This window comes from Capra hircus, chromosome 10 (assembly GCF_001704415.2).
Source record: "Capra hircus breed San Clemente chromosome 10, ASM170441v1, whole genome shotgun sequence".
NCBI classification, from domain to species: domain Eukaryota; kingdom Metazoa; phylum Chordata; class Mammalia; order Artiodactyla; family Bovidae; genus Capra; species Capra hircus.
The window spans coordinates 86,598,730-86,621,472 of record NC_030817.1 but is presented as its reverse complement, the minus strand read 5'-3'; the positions used below and the strand labels follow the sequence as shown (position 1 = coordinate 86,621,472).

The 22,743-nt window shown below is 57.0% G+C and overlaps 1 protein-coding gene across 1 annotated transcript; it reads left to right on the top strand.

Moving 5' to 3' along the window:
- Positions 1,609–15,728, top strand: SKOR1 (SKI family transcriptional corepressor 1). The gene is made up of 18 exons (XM_018053785.1): positions 1,609–1,690; positions 2,327–2,565; positions 3,320–3,485; positions 4,341–4,496; positions 4,604–4,913; positions 4,998–5,136; positions 5,200–5,413; positions 6,149–6,275; positions 7,160–7,850; positions 8,088–8,316; positions 8,815–9,362; positions 10,456–10,546; positions 11,424–11,531; positions 12,080–12,151; positions 13,456–13,530; positions 13,784–13,858; positions 14,370–14,435; positions 14,920–15,728. Exons 1-18 carry the CDS (start codon positions 1,609–1,611, stop codon positions 15,012–15,014), a joined length of 3,483 nt encoding a protein of 1,160 aa, XP_017909274.1. The 3' UTR covers positions 15,015–15,728.

Below are 22,743 nucleotides of genomic sequence, written 5' to 3'. Positions count from 1 at the left end.
ACAATGGTGTACTAGGCCTTGTTCTAAGCCCTGGCAATGTGATAGCAAACAAAACATTCCAGTGGGAGAGACAGAAGACACCCACAAAGAAATCAGGAACTATTAACCAATGAACCATCCAAGGATGAAAACAAAATAGCATCAGACAGACAGGAGTGAGGGGTCCAAGCAAGCAGACAGGCTTAGAGGAGGCCCAGGATAGTATCCAGGAGAGGTCTCTGAGACCTCTGAAAGGCAGGCACTGGGGAGAGAAAGGAAGGTAGGCTGTTCTATGGGGCAGAAACCTCCAGGGGCCATTGAATTTTCTTCCTATGTATTCCTTGGGTTGACAGGAAATTTTGAAGTGTCCGCAGAGTCTCCCCTGTGCTAAGAACTTTGGAAAGAGACTTGGGGCCAAGCTGGGGCTGATGTAGGGGAGGCAGCTGGGGACCAAACTAGAGATTTGGGGCTGAGGGAGAGTCCTGTGGCCAGCTAAACTACTCACCCTTCCTCTTTCAAAATACCCCTGTTCAGGCCTTGGGGATCTCTGTCTAGTTGGGGAAATAAGTCTGTCCTGGGCTCCCTCCTCAGTCCCTCCCAGCCTAACTTTCATCCCCAAGTGCAGAGAGAGCCCCAGAGTGGGCAGAGCGGGACCCTGCGACCTTCATACATTTTAAGTTCTCCTGGCGCTGCCCCTTCCCCAAGCTTAAGCCAACTACACTCAAGCAGGGTCCCATCCCCACAGGGCTCCACAAAAAAAAAAAGATGTTCCTCGTCAGTGCTCTTGGGCCTCTGAGTCAACCCTTCAGTGCCAGCGTGCCCATGCTACAGATGCACATATTGAGGCCAAGTCAGGGACCATGGTTACTCAAGTGGCCGGTAGAACTGGATTGAGTTGGAGACCTTCCTCTCTCCTTTTCATGTCCCCAGGAGTCCTTCCTTGGGAGGAGTGCTGGCCTGGCCTCTGATCCCCAGGAACCCGGTCTGGGCCACAGGAACCCAGAGTGTGCGGCTCCGGCCAGTCCCGCCCCCACAACGCGGGAGCTTCAGTCTTCCTGTCCCCACAGGGAACCAGGTGGACACTTCCGAGCACCTTCGCGCAGGCTCTGTGGCCCCCTCGCCTCCCCGACAACCTCACCTCTGTTCGCTGATATGGCCAGCAGGCCCCACCTACCCAGCCACCTTCATTTGCTCGAGCTGGCGGCCGGGCGGGGCTAGGGTCTATCTGGCCGTCGGATTAATACCCAGATATTAAGTAAACAATAAATTAGCAAAACTACAAGAAAATTTTACAGCCCTTTGCATTTGGCAATCATTGAGTGTTAATTAGAAATTCATTACAATTAAAACCCTGCCTAAACAGGGCCTGCGCGCCTTAATTACATCTGATTTTTAATTCAGAATACGTGTTTACACAGTAAGCGCTACGTACCCCATGATTATCCCCAATCCTCTTTATACTGTACTAATTATGTAAATTAAACCTAATTAACTGACGAAAACTGCCGTTAATTCAACTGGTAAAAGATATGTGCTTGCGGAGGAGGCGCGGCCGCAGCCCAAGACAGAGCTGGAATGGGCAAGGGACGCCCGGCTGCGTGGACTCGACGCCAGGGACTCAGAGGCAGCATGGACACGGCGGGGGCTGGTGGGGTGCAAGCCAGGCGTGTCCCTGATCCTGGCCCTCCGACCCTGGTGCACCCAGCAGTGGGTAAAATAGAATCCGCGCCAGAGGGGGTCAGAAAGACCAAGGGCACTGACTCCAGCGCATTCCCCAGGCGCTGGACTGAGCTGCAGGACTCAGAGGCCCCTCTGAGCAAGAGGGATGCAGCCCTCCCCCGTCTGAGCCTGAGTTCAAGTCCCAGCGCTGCCCCACACTGGCTGCCTGCATCTGAGCAAGTCACCTGGCTTTGCTAGGCCTGTTATCCTCCTCGCGGAGTGTTTCGAGGGCGACCCTAAAAGCTCGTGAGCTGCGCAGTGCTTGTCTTTCGTTCATTAAACGACGCCCTCCAGGCAGCGTGCAAGACACGATATTTGGGGTCTGGGAGATCAGCCTGCATCCCTTATTGACTGAGGAGCCTGGGTGAGTTGGCTTCCACTGCCTGACCCTCGATTTCCTACCTGTAAAATGGGAATAAATGATCTTTACCTATTTCCAGGGTCGTTGTGAGAAAGGGCTCTGCCAACTGAGATGCTCTTTGCGGTGATACTAACCAACTGGACTCTGGCTCAGCGCAGAGTCCAGGCCCGACCCCAAGACCCCTCCTCGGAGATTACCATCTCTCAAGCGAGCGGCGCCCCTTCCCCAGCCTCTGCCCATAAGCGTTTAAGTCTTTCTCTGCTTCAGACCCGGTGGAAGAGCAGGGTAGGTCTTCGAAGTCAGAGAGGGCGCAGGGAGCTGTCCACGGATTGGTGCTGAACGGAGACGCAGGGGTCAACCTGCATCCCCTTCCCCGCACCCCACGGCGCTGCATCCGCAAAGGGAACTTTTGTCTAAGAAGTCCCCCGAGACCGCGCGGCCCGGCTGCCAGGAGTGCCCTGGAGGCCGTCCCCAGAGGCACTGCTGGCCATCGCAGTACAATAGAGGTAGGAGAGACAGGCCCAGCTCAAGGGGATCCTCCCCATCGTCTTTCCACTCCAACCCCCACCACCCTGAGGGCGTCCGGGCTCCAGGATCGTTGTCACCATCACACCGAATTCTGAGATGTCTTTTAAAAAATCATTAGGAGGCTAAGAATAATTACCGAACGGGATTGTAATTATGGGGTGAGGAGGCCGGCCAAGGGAGGGGGATGAGGGGTGGAGTCTGGGGGACGGCTCTTGGACTGGGACAGAAAATAGGTTCCTGTTTTCCTTGGAGGGAAGTGGGATGGGGGATGCAGGGGTGGAGATCCGCTGAGTTAGAGCGGGACAGAGGTAGAAACTGGGAAAGACGCGCCAGTGGAGGGACAAGATTCGGAGAGAGAAAGGGGGCTGAGCAGGCTCCAGGGAAAAAGAGAGAAAGGCAAGGAAATACCAGAGAGAGAGAAAGGCGGGAGCTGATAAAGGTGAAAGAGCAAGAACCCCTCTAGAAGAGACCCCGCAGCAGAGACTAAGCCCTCAAACTTGGGGTGGGGTTGTTTCGTAGCCCCGGAAAACACGCGAGGAGCAGGTGGCAAGCCAGTTACAGGGCCTGGCCGCCCCCTCTCTCCGAGGGTAGCCCTGGGCAATCTGTTCCCACCCCCAGAGGCATTTCCCAAGACCCCTGCGAGCCCGCGGAGAAGAGAAAAGCACAGGGGAGTGCAGGAGAAGGGGAGATGAACCCTAGAGGAGCCGGAGTGTAGGAGGGGAGAGGGCCTGAAACCCAGAGCGAGAGGGAAGACGAGAGGGCGGGGGCGAGGGCGACCCGGCGCCGCTGGCCGAGGAAGATTTATTGCACCGCCCGGGTTCCAAGGACTGGCTGCGATCGCCGCTGCTGCCCGTGTCAGGAGCTGCCGCGGCCGCTGCGCCCCCTGCACGGGCAGCCCGCCGCGCCCCGGGCCATGCCTGCCATTATTAACTTCTGTTTGATTAGGGTAATTGTTCAAACTTGGACTGGACAGTATGATTAATTACAGTTTAATTAACGTGTCCATTAAGGACACTTAATGCCACAGAGGGGTGGGGGGGGTAAGGGGGTGTCCGGGTGCGGGCAAAAAGGGAGGGAGTACGACTAAGTAACTCAAATAAGGAAAGACGGAGAATGAGAGAGAGGGAGAAAACCGGACCTACTGAGTCAGTGGGGGGAAAGAACGGTGAAGACAGAAATCGACAGAAAAGTGAAGAGGTGGAAAGAAATGGAGCTCTTCGAAGAGAGAAGATGCCAGGGAGGGTCTCCAGCATCAGGGGCTAGACCCCCACCACCAGGAAACTAAGTTAACAGGAGACCCAGGGAGGGGTCTAGCTTTCAACTAGTAGTTGACCCCAGATATCACCCAGAGATGACTCGGCTCCTGGCCTGGGCTGGTTGGTGTTAATGGAGGGGGGTGGTTAAATGCCCGGGACCCCCCTAAGCCCAGTTCCCGAGCCCACAGCTCAGTGAAGGAGAAAGGAGGCTGCCGTGACACCAGTGCGTCCTAGTCAGAAGCGTGGGCGAGTTGGTTCTGCCCCTTCCCGGCTACTATCCCCTGGCACCTCACACCCTGATCTCTGCTCCGACTTCCCAGGGTCATCTCCCTGGCCCGAGAGTGCGGTATGCATTCTCAAGCCCTTTCCTTCTGAGTCTTCCTTAGCCATTGGTCTAGCTCCTTGCCACTTAGCCTGGAGAGCTGAGCCCTCCCCCACTTTGCTCTTGGGGGCAAACTTTGTGGCCCCGGGCTCCTCCTTCCTCCCGGTCCCCTTAGCGAGCTTGGGCTGCTGGTGCGGGGCTCAGGGAACAGGTGTGTGGCCGCTTACCTGGGGCGCCCAGAGCCGGGAGCTGCGGGAAGGCGGCGGGGCCAGGCGCGTGGCCCGAGGGCTAGCTATCGGACCCCGGGAGGGCGCGAGTGACTGCACGGGCGGTGGGTGTGGCGCCCCGGCTCGCAGATGTCAGGCGCGCCCGCCCCGCGCTGGGCTCGCCACTCGGGCTGTCCCCGCGCCTTGCCAGTCGCCGCGCTATGCTCTCCAGGCTTCGGCCTCCGCGCCGGGCCCGTCCAGGGCCTCAGGGGCAACCGCACAGGGGACCCATCTTTCTGCCCGGGACCCTGGAGCCGTGCGCCTGCTGAGAGCCTGCGCCGCGCGGGAGGGGCCAGTGGGGCCGCGGGTGTGAGAGCGGGGAGCCCGGGAGCGCGGCTGTGCGCGCGCGCGGGGAGGGGCCGCGCCGTCACCCGGAGAGCCCGGCGGATCCCCGACTCCCGCCCGCTGCTCCGCCGGCCGCGCACCTCCGTTCACCGCTCGCCCGGCTCCAGCCGCCGCCGCACGGTGAGTACCCGAGCCCGGTAGCTGGCTGACCCCGCGCCTTGTCTCTACAGCTTTTTTCGTTTAGTTCCGATATGGGTTCTTGTGGTTGTTTTTATTATTAGACCTCAAGACTCCATCGCCTCACTCTCTACGCTGCCTGACTCCAGCCTCGTCGCCCTCTCCAATCTCACCCCTCAAGCCCCAGGAGCCGGCGAGGGCTCCCAGAGCCGCCCTGGCCGCTGCTCCTTGTCGCTGCGCACAGCGCTTTGCCCTGGCTTTTGAAATTCGGTTCCGTTCCTAGGGTCCTCTTTCTCCTGGTTCCAGGGTCCGGAGTCCCCTCCTCCTACTCGGAAAGACCCCGAGGGGACTCCAGACCTCAGCTTGGAGAAGACGCGCTCGGCTCAAGGCTCTGCCTTCACTGCAAGCGGGCAGGGCACACTGGCCGATTTCGGGAAACCGAGAAGACATCTTCATTTCCCAGAGCCGCGGCACCCCCCTTCCATCTCCCTAGCCAGCCTGAAGACCCTTCGGGAGGGGGGTGCGGGGTTTTTCTTGCTGATCCCTCAGCCGAGGGGTTAGGACAGTGCTTTTGCCTCCTAAAATATTGCAAGGGACTTCAACGCAAAAGAAGGGTCAACTAGTTTCAGTTTGATCCACGGAGATAAAGATGAAATAGATAACAGATAAATAGCTTGATACTTGAAGAAGGTATGAAGACAGGTGGGAGAAAGAGGAGCGAGCAGGGAGAGACAGACAGCTCAGGGACAGATAAGATCGACAGATGAAGGAGGGAGAGAGGCAGAGGCAAAGAAGATCCCAGGCTTTTGAGCTTGGATGCCCTGTCTGGCTGGAGCTGCCCTTTGAAAATGGATTTGTCAGTTTCTGCTGAGTTTAGAGGAGGAGCCCTCAGGACTGGGCTGTCTGGGCCGCAGGACTGCCTGCAGCCATGGGCCCAGTGCAAGCCTCCCTTGTCTGAGGACACGTGGTTGCTGGCTGAGCCATGTAGGGGGCCCCAAGCATCAGTCCCCGGGTCCTTCCCGCTGCCCACAGAGCGACTGCCTCCCTGCCTTGGCCAGAGAGTAAAGCTTGGGACCAGAAGTAACTTTCGACCTGGAGCCTTAGGGTGGCTTCAGAGACGGGTCAGGATTCCTCTCAGCCCGTATGAGTCAGGACAACTCCGCATGAAGGATACTCCAAAAAAAAAAAAAAGAGAGAGAGAGAGGATGTCCCCTAAAGAAGAAGCTCAGAACCTAAAGACTGCTTTTGGCCTGAGTGGGAAAGGTATATCTGAAGGAGGAAAACTTAGGCAGCGGGCGGCTACAAGCAAAGAAGTGGCTTCTGAGAAACTTCTTTGAGAACCTCTTCGTCCCGTGTGCTGACCCGGAGGGGAACCAGCTTGGGTCTAGACCGCAGCTTAAAAATGCAGGAAATGTGGTTAGGAATTGCTTGACCCGAATCCCACCGATGGCTGGAAAGAAAACGGTTTATATTTCCAGCCGGAATCTTTCTGCTCAACGAACGCGGGGTTCCGGGTGTAAGAGGAAAAGCTTGTGTTTGGGGAAAGCAGTGCTGTTATCCCAGGGAGCCAGCTGCACGGAGCTGGGTGCAGTGAGGGCAGCTCCAGGGCTGGGCGCTCACAGCGAGCTTTGGAGAGAGTCGGGTTCAGCACCGCGAACAGCGGCCGTCTCTGTCTCTCTCCGCCTCCCTCACGGCCTCTAGACCCTCCTCCTTCTCCTTACCACCCCCCCGCCCCGCCCCCTGCTGTCTGGAGATGGGCAGTGACCGCCCCTCCCCCCTCCCTATTCCTCTCAGCGCTGCCCCCGCCCGCGTGCATGCGCGACTGAGCAGAGGGGCGGCCTGTCCCCGAAGTCCGAGCTTCGGGACCCGGGCGGATAGGGCAGGCTGCGAGGGTGGCCGAAGTCTTACGGATCTGGGCACCAGGAAGCCTGGCTTTGGCAATGGCTTTGCTGTGTGGCCTTGGGCAAGTCACTCTCCGTCTCTGGGCCCCACTTCCTCCCCAGCCCGAAAACAGGATCGGGTTCCTAGCTACCCAGGCATTCCTGAGGTCTCAATTACCCCTACTCCTCCTCCAAACCCCGGGGGCTTTTGTTCCAGCGCCAGCACGCGTCTGAATAACAAAAGGCCCGTCCAGGGGGCGAATGAGCTAGGACTCCCCATTGCCAAGTTTCCCCGCGCGCCCGACTCTGCGCGCCCTGCTGGGCGGGCCCGGGCGGCGTTGGCGCTGAAAATGGCTCATCGGCTCTCTGCTTTCTCTGTTTCGCAGGAGCGGCGGCATGGAGGCTCTCACCACTCAGCTGGGGCCGGGGCGCGAGGGAAACTCTTCTCCCAACTCCAAGCAGGAGTTGCAGCCCTACTCGGGTTCCAGCGCTCTCAAACCCAACCAGGTGGGCGAGACGTCGTTGTACGGGGTGCCTATCGTGTCCCTGGTCATCGACGGCCAGGAGCGCCTATGCCTGGCGCAAATCTCCAACACCCTCCTCAAGAACTACAGCTACAATGAGATACACAACCGCCGCGTGGCCCTGGGCATCACGTGCGTGCAGTGCACACCGGTGCAGCTGGAAATTCTGCGTCGGGCAGGGGCCATGCCCATCTCGTCGCGCCGCTGCGGCATGATCACCAAGCGTGAGGCCGAACGCCTGTGCAAGTCGTTTCTCGGCGAGCACAAGCCACCCAAGCTGCCCGAGAACTTCGCCTTCGATGTGGTGCACGAGTGTGCCTGGGGTTCGCGTGGCAGCTTCATCCCCGCGCGTTACAACAGCTCGCGTGCCAAATGCATCAAGTGCGGTTACTGCAGCATGTACTTCTCGCCTAACAAGTTCATCTTCCACTCGCACCGCACACCCGACGCCAAGTACACGCAGCCCGACGCAGCCAACTTTAACTCGTGGCGCCGACACCTCAAACTCAGTGACAAGTCGGCCACAGACGAACTGAGCCACGCTTGGGAGGACGTCAAGGCCATGTTCAATGGTGGCACCCGCAAGCGGACCTTCTCGCTGCAAGGAGGCGGCGGCGGCGCTAACGGAGGGTCGGGTGGACAGGGGAAGGGTGGTGCTGGGGGCGGCGGCAGTGGGGGCGGCCCGGGGTGCGGCGCAGACATGGCCCCAGGTCCGCCGCCGCACAAAAGCCTGCGCTGTGGCGAAGAAGAGGCCGCCGGGCCTCCCGGGCCGCCGCCTCCTCACGCGCAGCGGGGACTTGGTCTGGCGACGGGAGCTGGCGGCCCCGCGGGCCCTGGAGGGCCTGGTGGCGGCGCCGGGGTCCGCAGCTACCCTGTGATCCCAGTGCCCAGCAAGGGCTTTGGCCTCTTGCAGAAGCTGCCGCCACCGCTTTTCCCTCATCCCTATGGCTTCCCCACGGCCTTTGGTCTCTGCCCCAAAAAGGATGACCCTGTGTTAGGCGCTGGCGAACCCAAGGGCGGCCCAGGCCCCGGGAGTGGCGGGGGCGCGGGCACTGGGGCAGGAGCGGGCGGCCCAGGAACCGGCCATTTGCCCCCCGGGGCAGGGACGGGCCCGGGAGGCGGCGCCATGTTCTGGGGTCACCAGCCCTCCGGTGCAGCCAAGGACGCGGCGGCCGTAGCTGCAGCCGCCGCCGCAGCCACTGTGTACCCGACGTTTCCCATGTTCTGGCCGGCCGCAGGCAGCCTCCCGGTGCCGCCCTATCCGGCCGCGCAGAGCCAAGCCAAAGCCGTGGCGGCGGCCGTAGCGGCGGCAGCGGCGGCGGCCGCGGCTGCTGCGGGAGGTGGCGGCCCCGAGCCCCTGGACGGTACCGAGCCGACCAAGGAGGGAGGCCTGGTCGCAGAGGAGCGCTGCCCCAGCGCGCTGTCCCGCGGGCCACTGGACGAGGACGGCGCGGACGAGGCGCTGCCACCCCCGCTGGCCCCGCTGGCCCCGCCGCCCCCGCCGCCCGCTCGCAAAGGCTCCTACGTGTCGGCCTTCCGGCCTGTAGTCAAGGACGCCGAAAGCATCGCCAAGCTCTACGGTAGCGCCCGCGAAGCTTACGGCGGTGGGCCAGCCCGTGGGCCGGGGCCGGGCGCAGGGACGGGCGGCGGCTACGTGAGCCCTGACTTTCTGAGCGAGGGCAGCTCCAGCTACCACTCCGCCTCCCCCGACGTGGACACTGCAGACGAGCCCGAGGTGGACGTGGAGTCCAACCGCTTCCCCGACGACGAGGGCGCCCCGGACGAGGCCGAGCCCGGTGCGCCCAGCACAGGAGGCAGCCCGAATGGAGACCAGCCCGCAGGACCCCCGTCTATCACCTCGTCCGGCGCCGACGCTCCCACAGACTCTCCAGAAGGCGGCAGCCCTCGTCCCCGGCACCGCCCGGGGCTACCCCTAGCCAGTCGAGCCGCATTTGGGGACCTGGCGGCCGACGACATGGTGCGGAGACCAGAGAAGAGCCCGCCAAGCGGCGGCTATGAGCTGCGAGAGGCTTGCGGACCGCTGGGGGGCCCCGCGCCCGCCAAGGTGAGCCCCAAGCCCGCCTCGCTGGTGGTGCCTCCTTGTTTACCCCTCGGCAGCTCTGGGTTGTGGGGCAGGCCCTGGCCGGGTGGGGGACTGGAATTTTTTTCTGAGCGGGCGTTCAAGCAGTAGGCCCTGGCTGCTCTGGGTAGGCCCAGCTTCGGGAGCTCTGTAGAGCTGGACTCGCTGGGACCCCTGACAGGGTTTCGGAAGATCGGGGGTGGCGGTGGGGGTGGGAGGAGCAGGCCTGAAAACTGCGTGTGCTGTTTTTGTTGACTGGAGTAGGGAGGAGACAGGCCGAGATCTGTAGTCATACAGAGATAGAAATCAAAAGGTCTGGAAGAAAAAGACCAAAAGCCAGAGAAAAGCGCTCACGAGGCCGAGCGGGTAGCACGCCCTCCGGGATGGGGATCAGAGCTCCGGGGAAGACGGGCCAGTAAGCCGAGAAGAGGGAGGCCTCTCCCTCAAGCTGCAGTACGAGGTCCTCGGCATCTTTCAACACCCCAACTCGACTCGCAGTTTTCCGAGTCTCAGAATTCCTGCCCCGGGAACCTCAGGGTTCGTTGGTAGGAAGCTGTCTAGACGATGTGCGGGGCGGGAAAGGGGCTCTCAGGTGTCCGCCGCCGCGGATTCGCGTGGGGGGCATGCAGCTAAGCCTGAATCGTTCGCCATTTGACAGTGGGTTGGCACACCTGTACAGTTCCATTCGGTCTATTAAAACACGAATTACTAGCCGGATGCGAAAGGCGTCATTTATGTCGGGGACTGGGCGCGGGCGGGAGAGAAGATGCTGAAAAAGAGGCGGGCGAGGAGGGTGGGGGTGGGCTTTGAGCGGCCCTTGGCTTGGGAACCGCTTTGTGTCTCGGGTAATTTTCTCAAGGGCGCTCCCAATTACCGGGAAACTACAAACGGCGATGCGACCTCCGAGGGCTCCAGGCTGCGCCGCGTGCGTCACGGCCTCTCGGGGCGCTGGGGTCCCGCGGGCAAGCAGACCTCCGCCACCCCTTCAGGTTTTCTCCCGGCTGCGGCGGAGGGCTGGGCAGCTCCGAGCCGCCGTCAAGCGCCCCCCTAACCGCCTGTCATTTCTCGGCCGCCGCAGGTGTACGCGCCCGAGAGGGACGAGCACGTGAAGAGCGCGGCGGCGGCGCTGGGGCCCGCGGCGTCCTACCTCTGCGCCCCAGAGGCCCACGGTAACGCCCCCTGCCGAGGTCGCTGGCCAATGGAGTGGGGGTGGGGGGGACCGCGGGCCGAGGGCCGGGGCCAGAGGAGGCCTGCGAGGGAGGACTAGAGGAGGAAGGAGAGAAGCAGAGAAAAAGAGGGGGAGGGAAAGCAAAACACTGAAAGAAAAAGGAAGCTAAGCGAGGACTCCCAAGGACTTGCATCTTTTGGTTACTTAACTACAAACCGCCCTCTCCATCGCAAAGATACCGCTCGCCTACACCTTATACACTGGGTTAAACCTTTTATAAACCACGCCTGGCACGTCTTTCAAATTCTCTCATTTATTCAGCAAGTGTTTGGGCCGAGAGGTCCGGGCGGAGGGTGGGGGCGCTTGGCCACGCGCATAGGGACCCCTGAAGTGCGCGGTAGCAGCAGCCCAGCGCGGAGGTGTGCGCGGGACCCATTGACTCTCAGAGAATGAACTGAGGGCCTCGAAAATCCGGGCAGCCTGAGCCCGGTACGATGTCTCCCCCGCTGTCGCCACCCCGCGGGTCGCCGCCTGGGCCGCGTTCTCGGAGCAGGTAGACCCGGCGGCCACGCGCGCTCGCGGTGCCCCAGTATCTGCGCGCGATGTAGGTCGCTTGTCCCTGGTGGGCTCGGCTGCTCGTTTTGCTCTTTTCCAAGGGGCTAGGGAGGGGGCGTGGAGCCGGAGATGAGCAGATCGCGCGCGGGGGAGGTGGTGCCCGGCCCAAAGCCTGAGGGTGCGAGCCCAGGCTCACAGCCGGGAACCAGCGGCGGCCACGACGCTTTTAATTAGGGCTCCGGCGCCCCGACCGCGGCAGCTCTGGCCGTATCCGGGTCACGGTTTATTTGCCTCTCCTTGAAACTCGGTTTATTGCCTTTAAGAGCCAGATAAGGAAGACAATCACTCGACCGCCGACGATTTGGAAACGAGGAAATGCTATCCAGACCAAAGGAGTATCTCCCAGCCAAGTCCGGCAAATACAGACAGAGGTGAGCCCTAGGACCCTCGCTCTCCACCCCAACCCGGGAGCTGGACCCCAGGTCGCCCAGGTTTCCACCGACTCCAGTTTGCGAGGGAGGCTTTCTATCAAGCCTAAGGGGCTGCCGGATAAACATTTGCCTTCCTCTCCCGGCTGGCAGATAAACATTTAAACACAATGGGCAAGGGTCAGGCCAGGTTTCCTGAATTGCTTACCTCCTTGGTGGGTTTGGGGCTCTCCCGGGTAAGGGAAGGAGACTTACTAGAAGGATATGAGGAGCACCATCACCCACGTAAAACAAGTCAAAGAACATTTCCTGCCCTAAGATAGCCTATTATCCCTGGTTCCATTCTCCTGGCGGGGGTGGGGGGGCCCACTCTGAGTGACCTAAAATAATGGCTTGGAAGGTGGGTAGAACTGGATGCCTGCAACTGTCTCCTCTAAAGGCAGAGGGTCTGAAATAGGTACTCAATTTAGTTCAGTTACCAGGAAGCTCACCCCTCCCCTATCAAGGCCTCTCCCAGAACAAAACCCTTCTTACCTGCCCTTGTATCCCAGGCGAAGATGGGCTCACCCTAGATGTCACAGGAACTCAACTAGTGGAGAAGGATATCGAGAACCTGGCCAGAGGTGAGGTTAAATCTATGAAACTGGTGTACACTGTGCTTGGGGGAAATCGTCCCTTCTTGTAGAGGGGTGTTATTCCTGCAGGAGTGAGTGTGAGACGACAAGGCTCTCGAGGAACCAGTCTTCACTGACGCGAAAGGATAATCCCCTGGACACATTACCCTGGCACAAAGGTGGGGGGTGGGAGGGTGGAAGAGTGAGGGGAGTAGGGGGAGGGAACCAGCCACCCCCAGAGTTCCCAAGGCCAGGCCTGTCTGAATAGTCCAGTGAGAAAGAAAAATGAGTAATGATCCTTAGAACCTGACGCGTGTGGACGATGAGAAAGGACAATCTAGGTCTCTCAACCTCATCTGAATAGCAAGATTTTGAGGAGGCATTTACTTCAGGAGTGTGTCAGAGGTTATTTTCTTTTCCTGGAATCAATGCATAACTGACTCCACCTCACCCTAAATGTGGAATGGGGTCCCTGCTCAACTGCAGGGGCTGAGTATGGCTTGAAGCTGAGAAAGGAACTTCTAACCCCACTTTGCTCCTCTGTCTCTCATTTTTGTGTTTTCTGAGCACCTTCGAGGAGAGGACCAGATACCAATAGCTCCATGGGCAGCTCCCTGCCACTCCTCTAAAGCAACTTTGAGAGCACCTGTGGGGCTTTTCACACCCAATTGCCCCCTTACCCCACCCCAGCCCAAGGTTGGGCTTGGAAACTGGTATATATTGGGGGGGGGGGGTGAAGCATTTGTGGTCTTCCACTGTTCCCAGTTACAGATTTTACAGGTGATGTAGTTACCTTCAAAATCCTTCTGCTTTATATGAGTGTTCTTAGCCTGGATTTGGGGTCCTGGGACCTTTTAAAGTTATAAATAAACTGTTATGAATATGTGTATTTTTCTAGGGTGGAAGTCCAAGGCTTTGACCAGATTCTTCCTGGTCTGTATCATTGAAGGGAGAGGTTAGGTTCGTCAGTTGAAGGGGTGAACTGAGTCTTCCTAGGCCTACCTCTAAACTTATGGAGTTAAGAAAATTTAAAGCAGATACCATGCTGGTTAGTACCTGGGCCCAGGACCTAGAAGTCCAACAAGCATTCTGCTATTCTGAATTTGATTCTCCTGGGCAACTTCCCCTAACCCCACTTTCTTCCCAAATCCTTTGGATGCACATGGAAACACTGAGCGTTGAGGGCCTACCATTTGGTCTCACCCTCCTCTACTCCTCTCATGGCTACTGGCCAGAGTGGGACCTGGGTGCCTTAGAGGCTACCTGAGTCCCACCACCCTCCTCCTTGACATCCCACTCTCACCCCTTCACAGACGAATTGCAAAAACTGCTCCTGGAGCAAATGGAGCTTCGCAAGAAGCTGGAGCGAGAATTTCAGAGTCTCAAAGGTACCCTCATTCAGACCCACCCCACCTGATCGCCAGAGCCTTCTTCCCGCATGCCCTGCCTGGCCTGGACCGGGGACCCAGTGCAGGCAGCTGCTGCTGCTTCGAGTGCAGCCAGAAGCAGCGAACCCTTCTTTTCCTAGCCGGGTTCCCACTAGGCCAAAGACAGAGGGGGTGGGGTGGGGCTGGGGAGTGGGGAAAGGGGGCCGAGGGAGGGGGTTGTGCGTAACAGCTCTCACTTAATCAATTTGCACAGATAATTTTCAGGATCAAATGAAGAGGGAATTGGCTTATCGAGAAGAAATGGTGCAACAGCTGCAAATTGTCAGAGGTAAGACGGGAGTCAGGTGAGCGCGTGCACGGCCGTAACTGCCTCTCGTCTGGCAGGAGCCGCAATGTTGGCTCAGTCATTTGGATTTAAATTGAAGGTAATTTAACAATTATTTTTTTTATTTAATATCCTTTGTATACTCTGATTAGCCTCAGAATGGCAAGCGAGCCCAGCAAACGGCTTGCAGGCATCATTACATGGAGTGATTGAACTTCTTATCGCGGCAATTTCCATGGTTTCTAAATTAAAAATCGAGGCGTAAAATTACCTGGGAAGTAATGCCTAAGTTTGCTTTAATTTTGGTTAGATCCGTCTGCCTTTAAGCGCCATCCCAGGCCATTTCCTCCCTCAGCCAAGCTGCAGTTTGGAGCTTTGACGCCCCCTCCCTCGGTCGCCGGGACTTGGTTCTGCCAGGGGCTGAGCGCTGAGAAGAGGGTGAGGCCCGGGCTGTGACCCCAACGGGCCCTTGGGTGGTCTCATTTCCTCACCGGCTACTTTCTGTGTCTTCCAGATACTCTTTGTAACGAACTTGACCAGGAGCGGAAGGCACGCTATGCCATCCAGCAGAAATTAAAAGGTGCGGAAGCGCGGGAACAAAGGAGAGGTGCCAGGCACTGGCTGTGCGGGCCAATGAATGAATGATGAATGCATGAGTGATGATAGGGGGAAGGCCAGCTCTGCAGAGATAAGTAACTGAGAGGAGGGAAATGGGAATTCATTTTAAAGAAGAAATTATTCTAGAACGGTAGGCAGGGAGAAAGAGCCCCGTGAGCTCTGGGCATTGGGAAATCTGTCACCAGGTCCAAATCTGGTTTTGAGCTGATCGACCTCCCTCTTACTGTGCCTCAGTTTCCTCTTCTGTAAAATGGGGCTATTGAACTAGGGCAGTGGTTCTGAATGGCCAGGATCTCTACTATCTTCCCACCTTTTTTGATCTCGCTTGAGAACTGAATCTGAAGGGGTGGGTTAGACGTGGGTAGATAGGGGAGCGAGGGAGCCCGTGGACCGCGTGGGTGAGGCAGGCGAGGAGCCCAACGTGGCCCAATCGACTGTCTCTCCAGAAGCCCACGACGCCCTGCACCATTTCTCCTGCAAGATGCTGACGCCCCGGCACTGCACGGGCAACTGCTCCTTCAAGCCCCCGCTGTTGCCCTAGGGCCGGCCCAGCCGCGCCCACGCGCCCTCAAGCCATGCTGCTCTCTTCTTGTAAATACCCGCGGCCGCGGCGGCCGAGAGCGAGATACAAGCCATTCGGACCGGACCGATGTAAATACAGCCTCCCGCCCGCCTGCCCTTCTCCCGGGCGCCTCGGCCTTGCCCGCTCCCTCTTGGGAGCCCGAGACCAGGACCCAGTATCCGTTTCCAATTGTAAATACCACCTTGCCTCATGGTTCAACTCCGGGCATAGGGTCTCATGGTCTTAACTGACCAAAGGGGTAAAGAAAAGGGATAGGGGGCTGCTTCTCCTTGTACAGCCTCTGAATCCCAATTGTGAATACAATGTAGCAATTTCGGTGGCCCCGCGCTCCCCTCCCCGTCCACTTCTGAAACTCTTGTTCCTGATGACAAAGTGGCTATGTGCAATGGATATAAATGTATTGTGAGTCTCTTGGTTCAGTAATAATGGGTTCATTTTTAATTTATTTATGCTGTAAGTTATTTTGCTTCCTTCTCCTGGACCTACTTCCAGTCCCATTTTGCATTCCCTCTTGGGTTTTTGCTTTGTTTTTTGTTGTTGTAAACTCTTGATGTAACAGCACTTTAAAAAGGGCGACAACTGACTCACGAGATGGAAACCACCTTGAGCCTGATTGGGGAGATCACCCTGTATCCCTGATTTTTGTTTTGTTTTTAATAAAAAAGAAAAGAAAACCCCGACACTTTCTGGGGCTGTGGAGATGGGAGTGTGGCGAGGGGAGGGACGGGGAGGAAGCAGGCGCAACAGGTGGGGTGTGGGGACCGCAGCGCGGGTGCTGGGGCGCCCGAGCTGAGACCCGTGTTTGACCAGGTGGTCCCCAGCGAGCACCGCGACCTCTCCATCGGTTCTCCAGGCACACCCGGCTTGCCCCACAGGCCATAGGCCGTCCCCGCCCCACGTTTAGGACCCTCTTTTAGGCCTCGGCGAGGAATGAGAACTCCTGTGAGGTCTCTGAATCTGCCCTCTAGCGCTCGCAGGGGCTGAGCGTTTACTCCTACCCTTGTCCATGCCTGCTCCACCGGAGAAGCCGCCTCCGGGGCGCTCAGAGACGGAATTCGCACCCTGCCGGGAACCCCGGGTTCAACCAGAACTGCCAGGAGGCCCGGGCGCCCGGGCCTAGAGCTCTGAGCGGGGCGGGGGCGAAATACGTGGGATGGGCCTGGGCCTCTCGGGCGGGTACAGACGTCCGCCTGCCTCGCCGCTAGTGGAAGGCAGGGAGTCCTGGCGGTTTGGGACGTTCCGGCCATTTTAGTCCCAGCGGGTTTGCAGACGTGGAGGAGCCCAAGGAGGAAGGTGAGATACGCCGGCCGCTGGAGATCCGGGGGACGGCCGCGGTTTTCGAGGGCTTACCTAGCCGCCGGCCTCCCTTCGGCCTCAGTTTCCACAGCGCACTCGCTGCCTGGGCTCGGATAAAAGATGGAAACGGCAGCGCGCTCTTTGAAGAGGGAGGAGAGTGTGGCTCGAGTGGGAAAGCGCACGGTCCTGGGAATCATTCTGACCTGACTTCCAAGTTCTGCTCCTTACTTGACTAGCAGTGGTGCCCTGTCCTACCCTTCATTCTTTCTAGAATAATATTTGGGCCTCCGCCCCTGGCGGCGCGTAACCGCGCTCTGCGAGGAAGCAAGCGCAGGGCCGCGCTGGGCGGCCGGGACCCGGCGGGCCCCGACGACCTGCTTTCAGACACCGCAGGACTCTCACTGCGCGGCCCTGGACGCCCAGGGTGGAGACCCTGGAGGCGGGCGTCCTGTGCTCCCACCGAGCCAGCAGCTGGGACCCGGGAGCCTTCGGCTGCGTTTCTCGTAAAGTTTCTTGGCCTGCCGTCCAGAGGGCCAGGGGCGGAGCTGGCGAGCAAGGGCGCGCTCACGGTCTCGGAGAAGGGGCCCAGGAGGGGAGATCGGCCGCGCGATCTTGGCAGGAAGCCAGGCCCTGGAGCACCCAGTGCTGGGGCTCGGAACCCTGCCGTCCCGGGACATTCGCGGGCTAGACCCAGAGGGGACTGAGAGAATGAATGGGTAAGTTGTGAGGTGTCGCTGAGGGATGAGCTCGCCTCGAGACGCGCGATCTCCCGCATAGGGACCCTCCAGGGAGCGGGAACGTTTTTATGCGTGGAACCAACCGGGTCAGAAACCGAGGTCCAAGAGAAGAAGAGACGTGGGTCCCTAGCGCGTCCTAGGGGCGAGCGGAGCTGGGACCCGGCGAGGAGCGCAGGTTGGGAGTTCGCACGCCTTTCCCTCTGGACGGAACAGCTTCTTAGGAAACAGCACTTTCCTTCTCTGTAAAATGGGATCAACACTTACTCCCTACGTACGAAGTTACTCCTTGGCTGTGCCCCACACAGAGGAACCTGGTAAATATTCCACCTTTCCTTTTCGAATTTCCCCAAGTGGGGGAAAGCGCCGCCGGCAGTTGGGGCCGGCCGGAAAGGGCGCAGCATCTGGACCGGATTCTCTGTGGATTGGAGGTGTAGGCGGATGCGACCTAGAAAGAGCTCGCAAAAGCCCTCCTGGGCTCCGATTCCCTTCAGAAGTGGTTTGTTCCCCCCAAATGTTAATAACCAAGCGATTGGTATGGATGTAATTATCAATAATTATACGAATTATTGCTGATTGCGGGGCTCGTAGCTACTTTAATTAGTTTACCAGATTCTAATTAAGTTAAATGAAACATTAATAGGGAAAATATGCTTTGAAAAAAAAAAAATCCCGATTTTTAATGTCTTTTTCTCGCCACAACGTTGCCACCTTGCGACACATTTTAGGCATTACAGCCAGCGTCCGAAGGCCCCAGACTAGGGAGCCATGTCTTAGGGAGAAAAAGTGGGGCTTGGGGAACCGGGAGCTTTCGTATTGTTTATTCCTCACCTCGGCCCCCGGAGTACCCAAGAAGGTCGGGCTTTAGAGTCTGAGGTTTGGGGGTGAGGAACCAGGCAAACACGCCTCTTGTGTCTCCCACTCCTTTTTCGACCGAGGAAGGCTCTAGGGATGCTCCTCCAGACAGGTAGTGTGTATTCGTCTGCCGCAACAAATCCAGGGTGATAAACTGCGGGAAGCTGGAGGAGCAGGTGGAGACAGCATCAAGCTACTTGGTTTTTCACTCCCCTGGGAGAAACCAGTAGGTAGCTCCCCCACCTTCATTTCCTCTGAAATTTGAGGTAACCCCTCAGCAAAACACACCTGGAAGATTTCTGGACTCCTGGGAGTAACCTCTGTGTTACATGGCACTTGGTTAAGGAAGCTAATAGGGTGCTTACCTCCCTGAGTTATCCTTGGTGACCTGGCCATCAGAGCCACATCTGCCCTTCCTTGTGATCTCCAACAGGGCCCAATGCATCACAGGTACTCAACGGATGTCCAGATGAATGGGGTCCGCTTTGTGGTTCATCTGGGTGCTGGAAATGTCTGAAGGAAGGAAACCTTAGGTGCTTCTGGACCACAGCTACTGAGAAGCAGTTAAGCTTATTTGCATAGCTAATTAAACAGGCTTACTGCTCAGATCTTTTGTCAATAGGATTAGTTTGGGGGGAGGCGGCAAGGGTCAGGTAAGGGATGGTCAACCTAGAACAGTATTTTCCTCTTGCAATTGCATCCCAAAGAGGGTGCTCCTTCACACTCCCTCTAATTTTGCAAAGTTACTGGGCACATAACTGTCCACCCATTCCCAGCTACGCTGATCTAAAGTCGAGCCTTGATCTTTGCAAAACATGTGCCTCCTATCCTTGAATTCAGAACACCAAAAAAAGCAGAACTGGACCTGCACTCTCTTTGCATTAATTCTAAACAGGCTTTTCTCCCACTCTACACTCCAAAGGGAAACACAGTGTTTGTTAAGAGCACAAACTCCACAGCCAGATTTCCTGGGTCTCAGACCCTTCTCTGCCACTGACTGGCTGTGTGACATTTGTAGGGCAAGCTGTTGAATATCTGTTTCTCAGCTTCCTCATCTATAACATGGTGGGGAAAAGAATACCTACTTCATAGAGCTGCAGAGCCGCAGAAGTCAGCTAGGTCTTTGGCTTTTACAGCACTAGGAATTGCTCCTGTCTTTTCTAAATTTTACTCTGAAACAGGGTTATGCCACAAAGAAGGATAAAGAGAGCCAAACCAATAGTGGTCATTTTCTTGTTAGACGTTCCAGAAATGGGCCTTTAAACTATTCACCCAGTGACCCACATGGCCTCCAAGGAACCAAGTATCTTTGGGGGAAGAAACGAAAACCAAAAATTGTTCTCTAACTCCACACACTGGAGGCCGTGAGGTCCCACGGATGCCTGTTCTCGGCTGTTTCCTGGAAAGGATCATTTTGCCTCCACTGAAGAGAACAGAAGTGGATCCTTGATAGTACACTGCTCTGCAGCTCTGAGCACTCGCTGATTGGGGCGGCTCTGAGGCTGGGCGACCGTCCCTGTGCCTTGACTGAGGCGAGAGCAGAGCCTGGGAGCCGAGGGGCTGCGGGAGGCATGCCAACCTGGCTCCCAGGGGCTGCAGACACTGCCAGGTGGACTACACGCATGTTCAGGCACCAGCAAAGCGTATGCACCCACATTTTTCTTTTGGAAAGAAATTGATAAATCTGAACTTTGTTGGCATTTTTCCCCTTCTCATTCTTATTTGTTAGGACGTGCCTTTTGCCATTGAATTACCTGGGGGCAGGGCTTTTCAGGATTTGTGCAGCTAAAGGTCTTAGCAGGCCTTGTTTCAGCTACTTATTAATTAACATGATCACGCCCAGGTGGCTTTACCTCAGCATCTCCTATAAAATAGTGGCAGTAATACCCATGAGACAGGACTGTCAGGAATATTAAAATGAGATATCGGTGAAGGCCCTGGCATATAGGAGATGCTCAATAAGGAGTGAGTATTGTTATTATTATTTTAAGATTCAGAGGTAGCATGAGTCAGTCTTGTTCCAAGTTCCTGGTATAGTACAACGTAAGTTTATGGTGGCACTAAGGTCCTGTTTGGAGAAGGCAATGGCACCCCACTCCAGTACTCTTGCCTGGAAAATCCCATGGATGGAGGAGCCTGGTAGGCTGCAGTCCATGGGGGCGCCAAGAGTTGGGCTCGACTGGGCGACTTCACTTTCACTTTTCAGTTTCATGCATTGGAGGAGGAAATGGCAACCCACTCCAGTGTTCTTGCCTGGAGAATCCCAGGGACGGGGGAGCCTGGTGGGAGACCGTCTATGGGGTCGCACAGAGTCGGGCACGACTGAAGCGACTTAGCAGCAAGGTCCTGTTATGCTTTGGACGTGAAACGGACCAACTTTGGCAAGGCCACTTCCTTAAGGGTAAGGTACAGTAGAACTCAGGATAATGCAGAGGGAAGCAGAGGCAAGATTTGCAAGGCTGAAGACTGGGGCCCAAGGGCCAGGTGTGAAAAGCACAGCAAGTGATCAATCTGATTGCCCACACTTACTTTTACTTCGTCTCCAGGGGCTATGGCTTCTTTTATGTCAAACAAAAAGCAGAAACTGCAGAAACTTTAGGGGAAAAGCGTTCGCATCAGGGTGAGAGCTGTGCAGACCGTCTGGACAAAAATATGGAACGCTTCACGAATTTGCGTGTCATCCTTGCGCAGGGGCCATGCTAATCTTCTCTGTATCGTTCCAATTTTAGTATATGTGCTGCCGAAGCGAGCACGGTAGACGTGTCCTCTCAGCAACTATATAAAGCTATGAATAGAATAAATTTTACACTTATGGTGACTAGACTGTAATCCTTCTTTAAGATTCAAAGTACGTAATAAGTTCTGACCTTTTGTACCACACATACTGTCATCATATTGTTTGATTATGATTAAGTTTAATAGTCTCCATAACCTTATTATACCATATATGCAAATGAAGGGAACCATGGGAACTTGGCCCTGCCCCCGCCCGACCTCTGCGCGCCCAGTAGTCTGCGAGGGCAGACAAGCTCGGTCACGTGGTGCGCGTTGCTCACGCGCCTCTTGCGCTCCTGCCGGGCTGAATGCCCAAAGGTCGGTCGTAGCGCTTGGCGGAGGGAAACGCGGCAGCACGGTGATCCTCGCAGCTACTCGTGGCGGCGTGTGCCTCGCGAGAACGCTTTTTTGGGACGAGGGGCCATGGTGCCAAAGAGATCCCCCAAGAAGTGCGGCCCGGGACTCCGAACCGCTTGCGAACCGATGGTCGCGTTGGGACTAGTGACCCCGCGAGGGCTGGAGCCACCGACAGAGACCTGGCAGGGACTGGGCGCGGGAAGCTGTGTGCTGCGCGGCTGGGGCTGGGCGCCGCACTTGAAGCCAAGGGATAGAGGGATTGGCGCGGGGCGGGGCGGGTCCTCTCTGGGTCCAGGCTTTGCATAGAGTGGCTCGAGGGTGGTGGCAGTCTGGGAAATATCACCACCCTTTGATCCAGTCCTGGGCCAGGCACTGAATCTGATTGATCACTCCCACCCCCCCCCACCCCCGCCCAGTTTGTAGGTTAGAAAACGGATTCTCTAGTTGGTTAAACTATCAAAGCCAAAATAATCCTGTCAGTGGTAAGACAACTGGGGATTTGGATGCAAATCTGGTTTCAAAGACAGATCTTTTACTCTTCACGGTGTAACTCAAGAGAGAAAATATTCGGGACCAGGAGTGTAGTCTGCCCTTTTCCTCTTAAAGCCTTATCAGCTCAGGTTTTCCTTCCTGCCTTCATTTCCACCAAATATTGAGCATCCATGACGTGAGCACCGGGGCTGCAGGGGTCATGAAGCTGGCGTTCCAGGATGGGGAGGAACAGGCGGGGATACAGTGTGGCTGAGGAAGGGGGCCACTTAAGTGGGTGGACAGGAAGGAGGTGACAGTCGAGCTGTCACTTGATGACAGGGACGCAGCCCTGAGAGGACAGGACGCAGAGTCCAGGCAGAGGAACACTCTGGAGTCACCTGAGTTAGTTCCACCCATCTGGGCCAGTGCTTCAGAGGAGGCCGCTGTGGAGGTGTCCAATAGTTGGTGCTCCACGTGGAGCTCCGGCACCGCACTGTGAGCCTGACTGAGCTCTAGCCGGGAAGCACCTGGCCTGGCCTCTCGGGACTTTGGAGCCCCTCCCCCCCTCCACCGTGTTCAGTGAAATGGGAATCAGGTGCAGACAGCCCAACTTCTCATCTGACCTCTCTCTAAATAAGCAGTAAGCAAACACAAACCTCAGAATGCTAATATGGCCTTTATTGAGCGAACAGAGCTAATTTGGGCAATGATGTTTCCCTCAGACTTGCAAAAGGGAATTGCAAATAACCAAAATGCGTATTAGCATTGATGGGAGATGATGCTAATCTTCAATTAGCAGCCACGTTTTTCTTCATTTATTTAGAGGGAGAGCCTTTTGGACACAGTCGATGCACACACGTGTCACTGTGACAGGTACCTCTCATGGGTTCATAACTGCCTTATTGCAGAAACCAGCAGGAGATGGATCAGGCTGATGGACCAAGTTGTTCACTGTTTCTGGCTATATGAGTTTGTGTTATTTTGAGCCAGAGGTGGGTTTTTGTTTGTTTGTTTGTTTGTTTGTTTCTTATTGAGCAGCTGTGGTCCAGAGGACAGAGATCTGAATTTTAGTTCCCATTCCTCCCTGCACCTGTCTTGGTGACCTTGGCCAACTTTCTGGACCTACCTCTCTGGTTCAGTTTTAACTTCTGCCAAGTGAGGAAAGTGCTCTAGAGACTAACATTTCTGTCTGCTTTTAC

Coding starts and splice junctions, on each gene's coding strand:
- SKOR1 (XM_018053785.1), top strand. CDS start 1,609: ATGGACACGGCGGGGGCTGGTGGGGTGCAAGCCAGGCGTGTCCCTGAT. Junction 5,414..6,148: donor GAAGACCCTTCGGGAGGGGG/GTGCGGGGTTTT, acceptor TTTTGGCCTGAG/TGGGAAAGGTATATCTGAAG. Junction 8,317..8,814: donor CGCTGGCGAACCCAAGGGCG/GCCCAGGCCCCG, acceptor CCGCTCGCAAAG/GCTCCTACGTGTCGGCCTTC.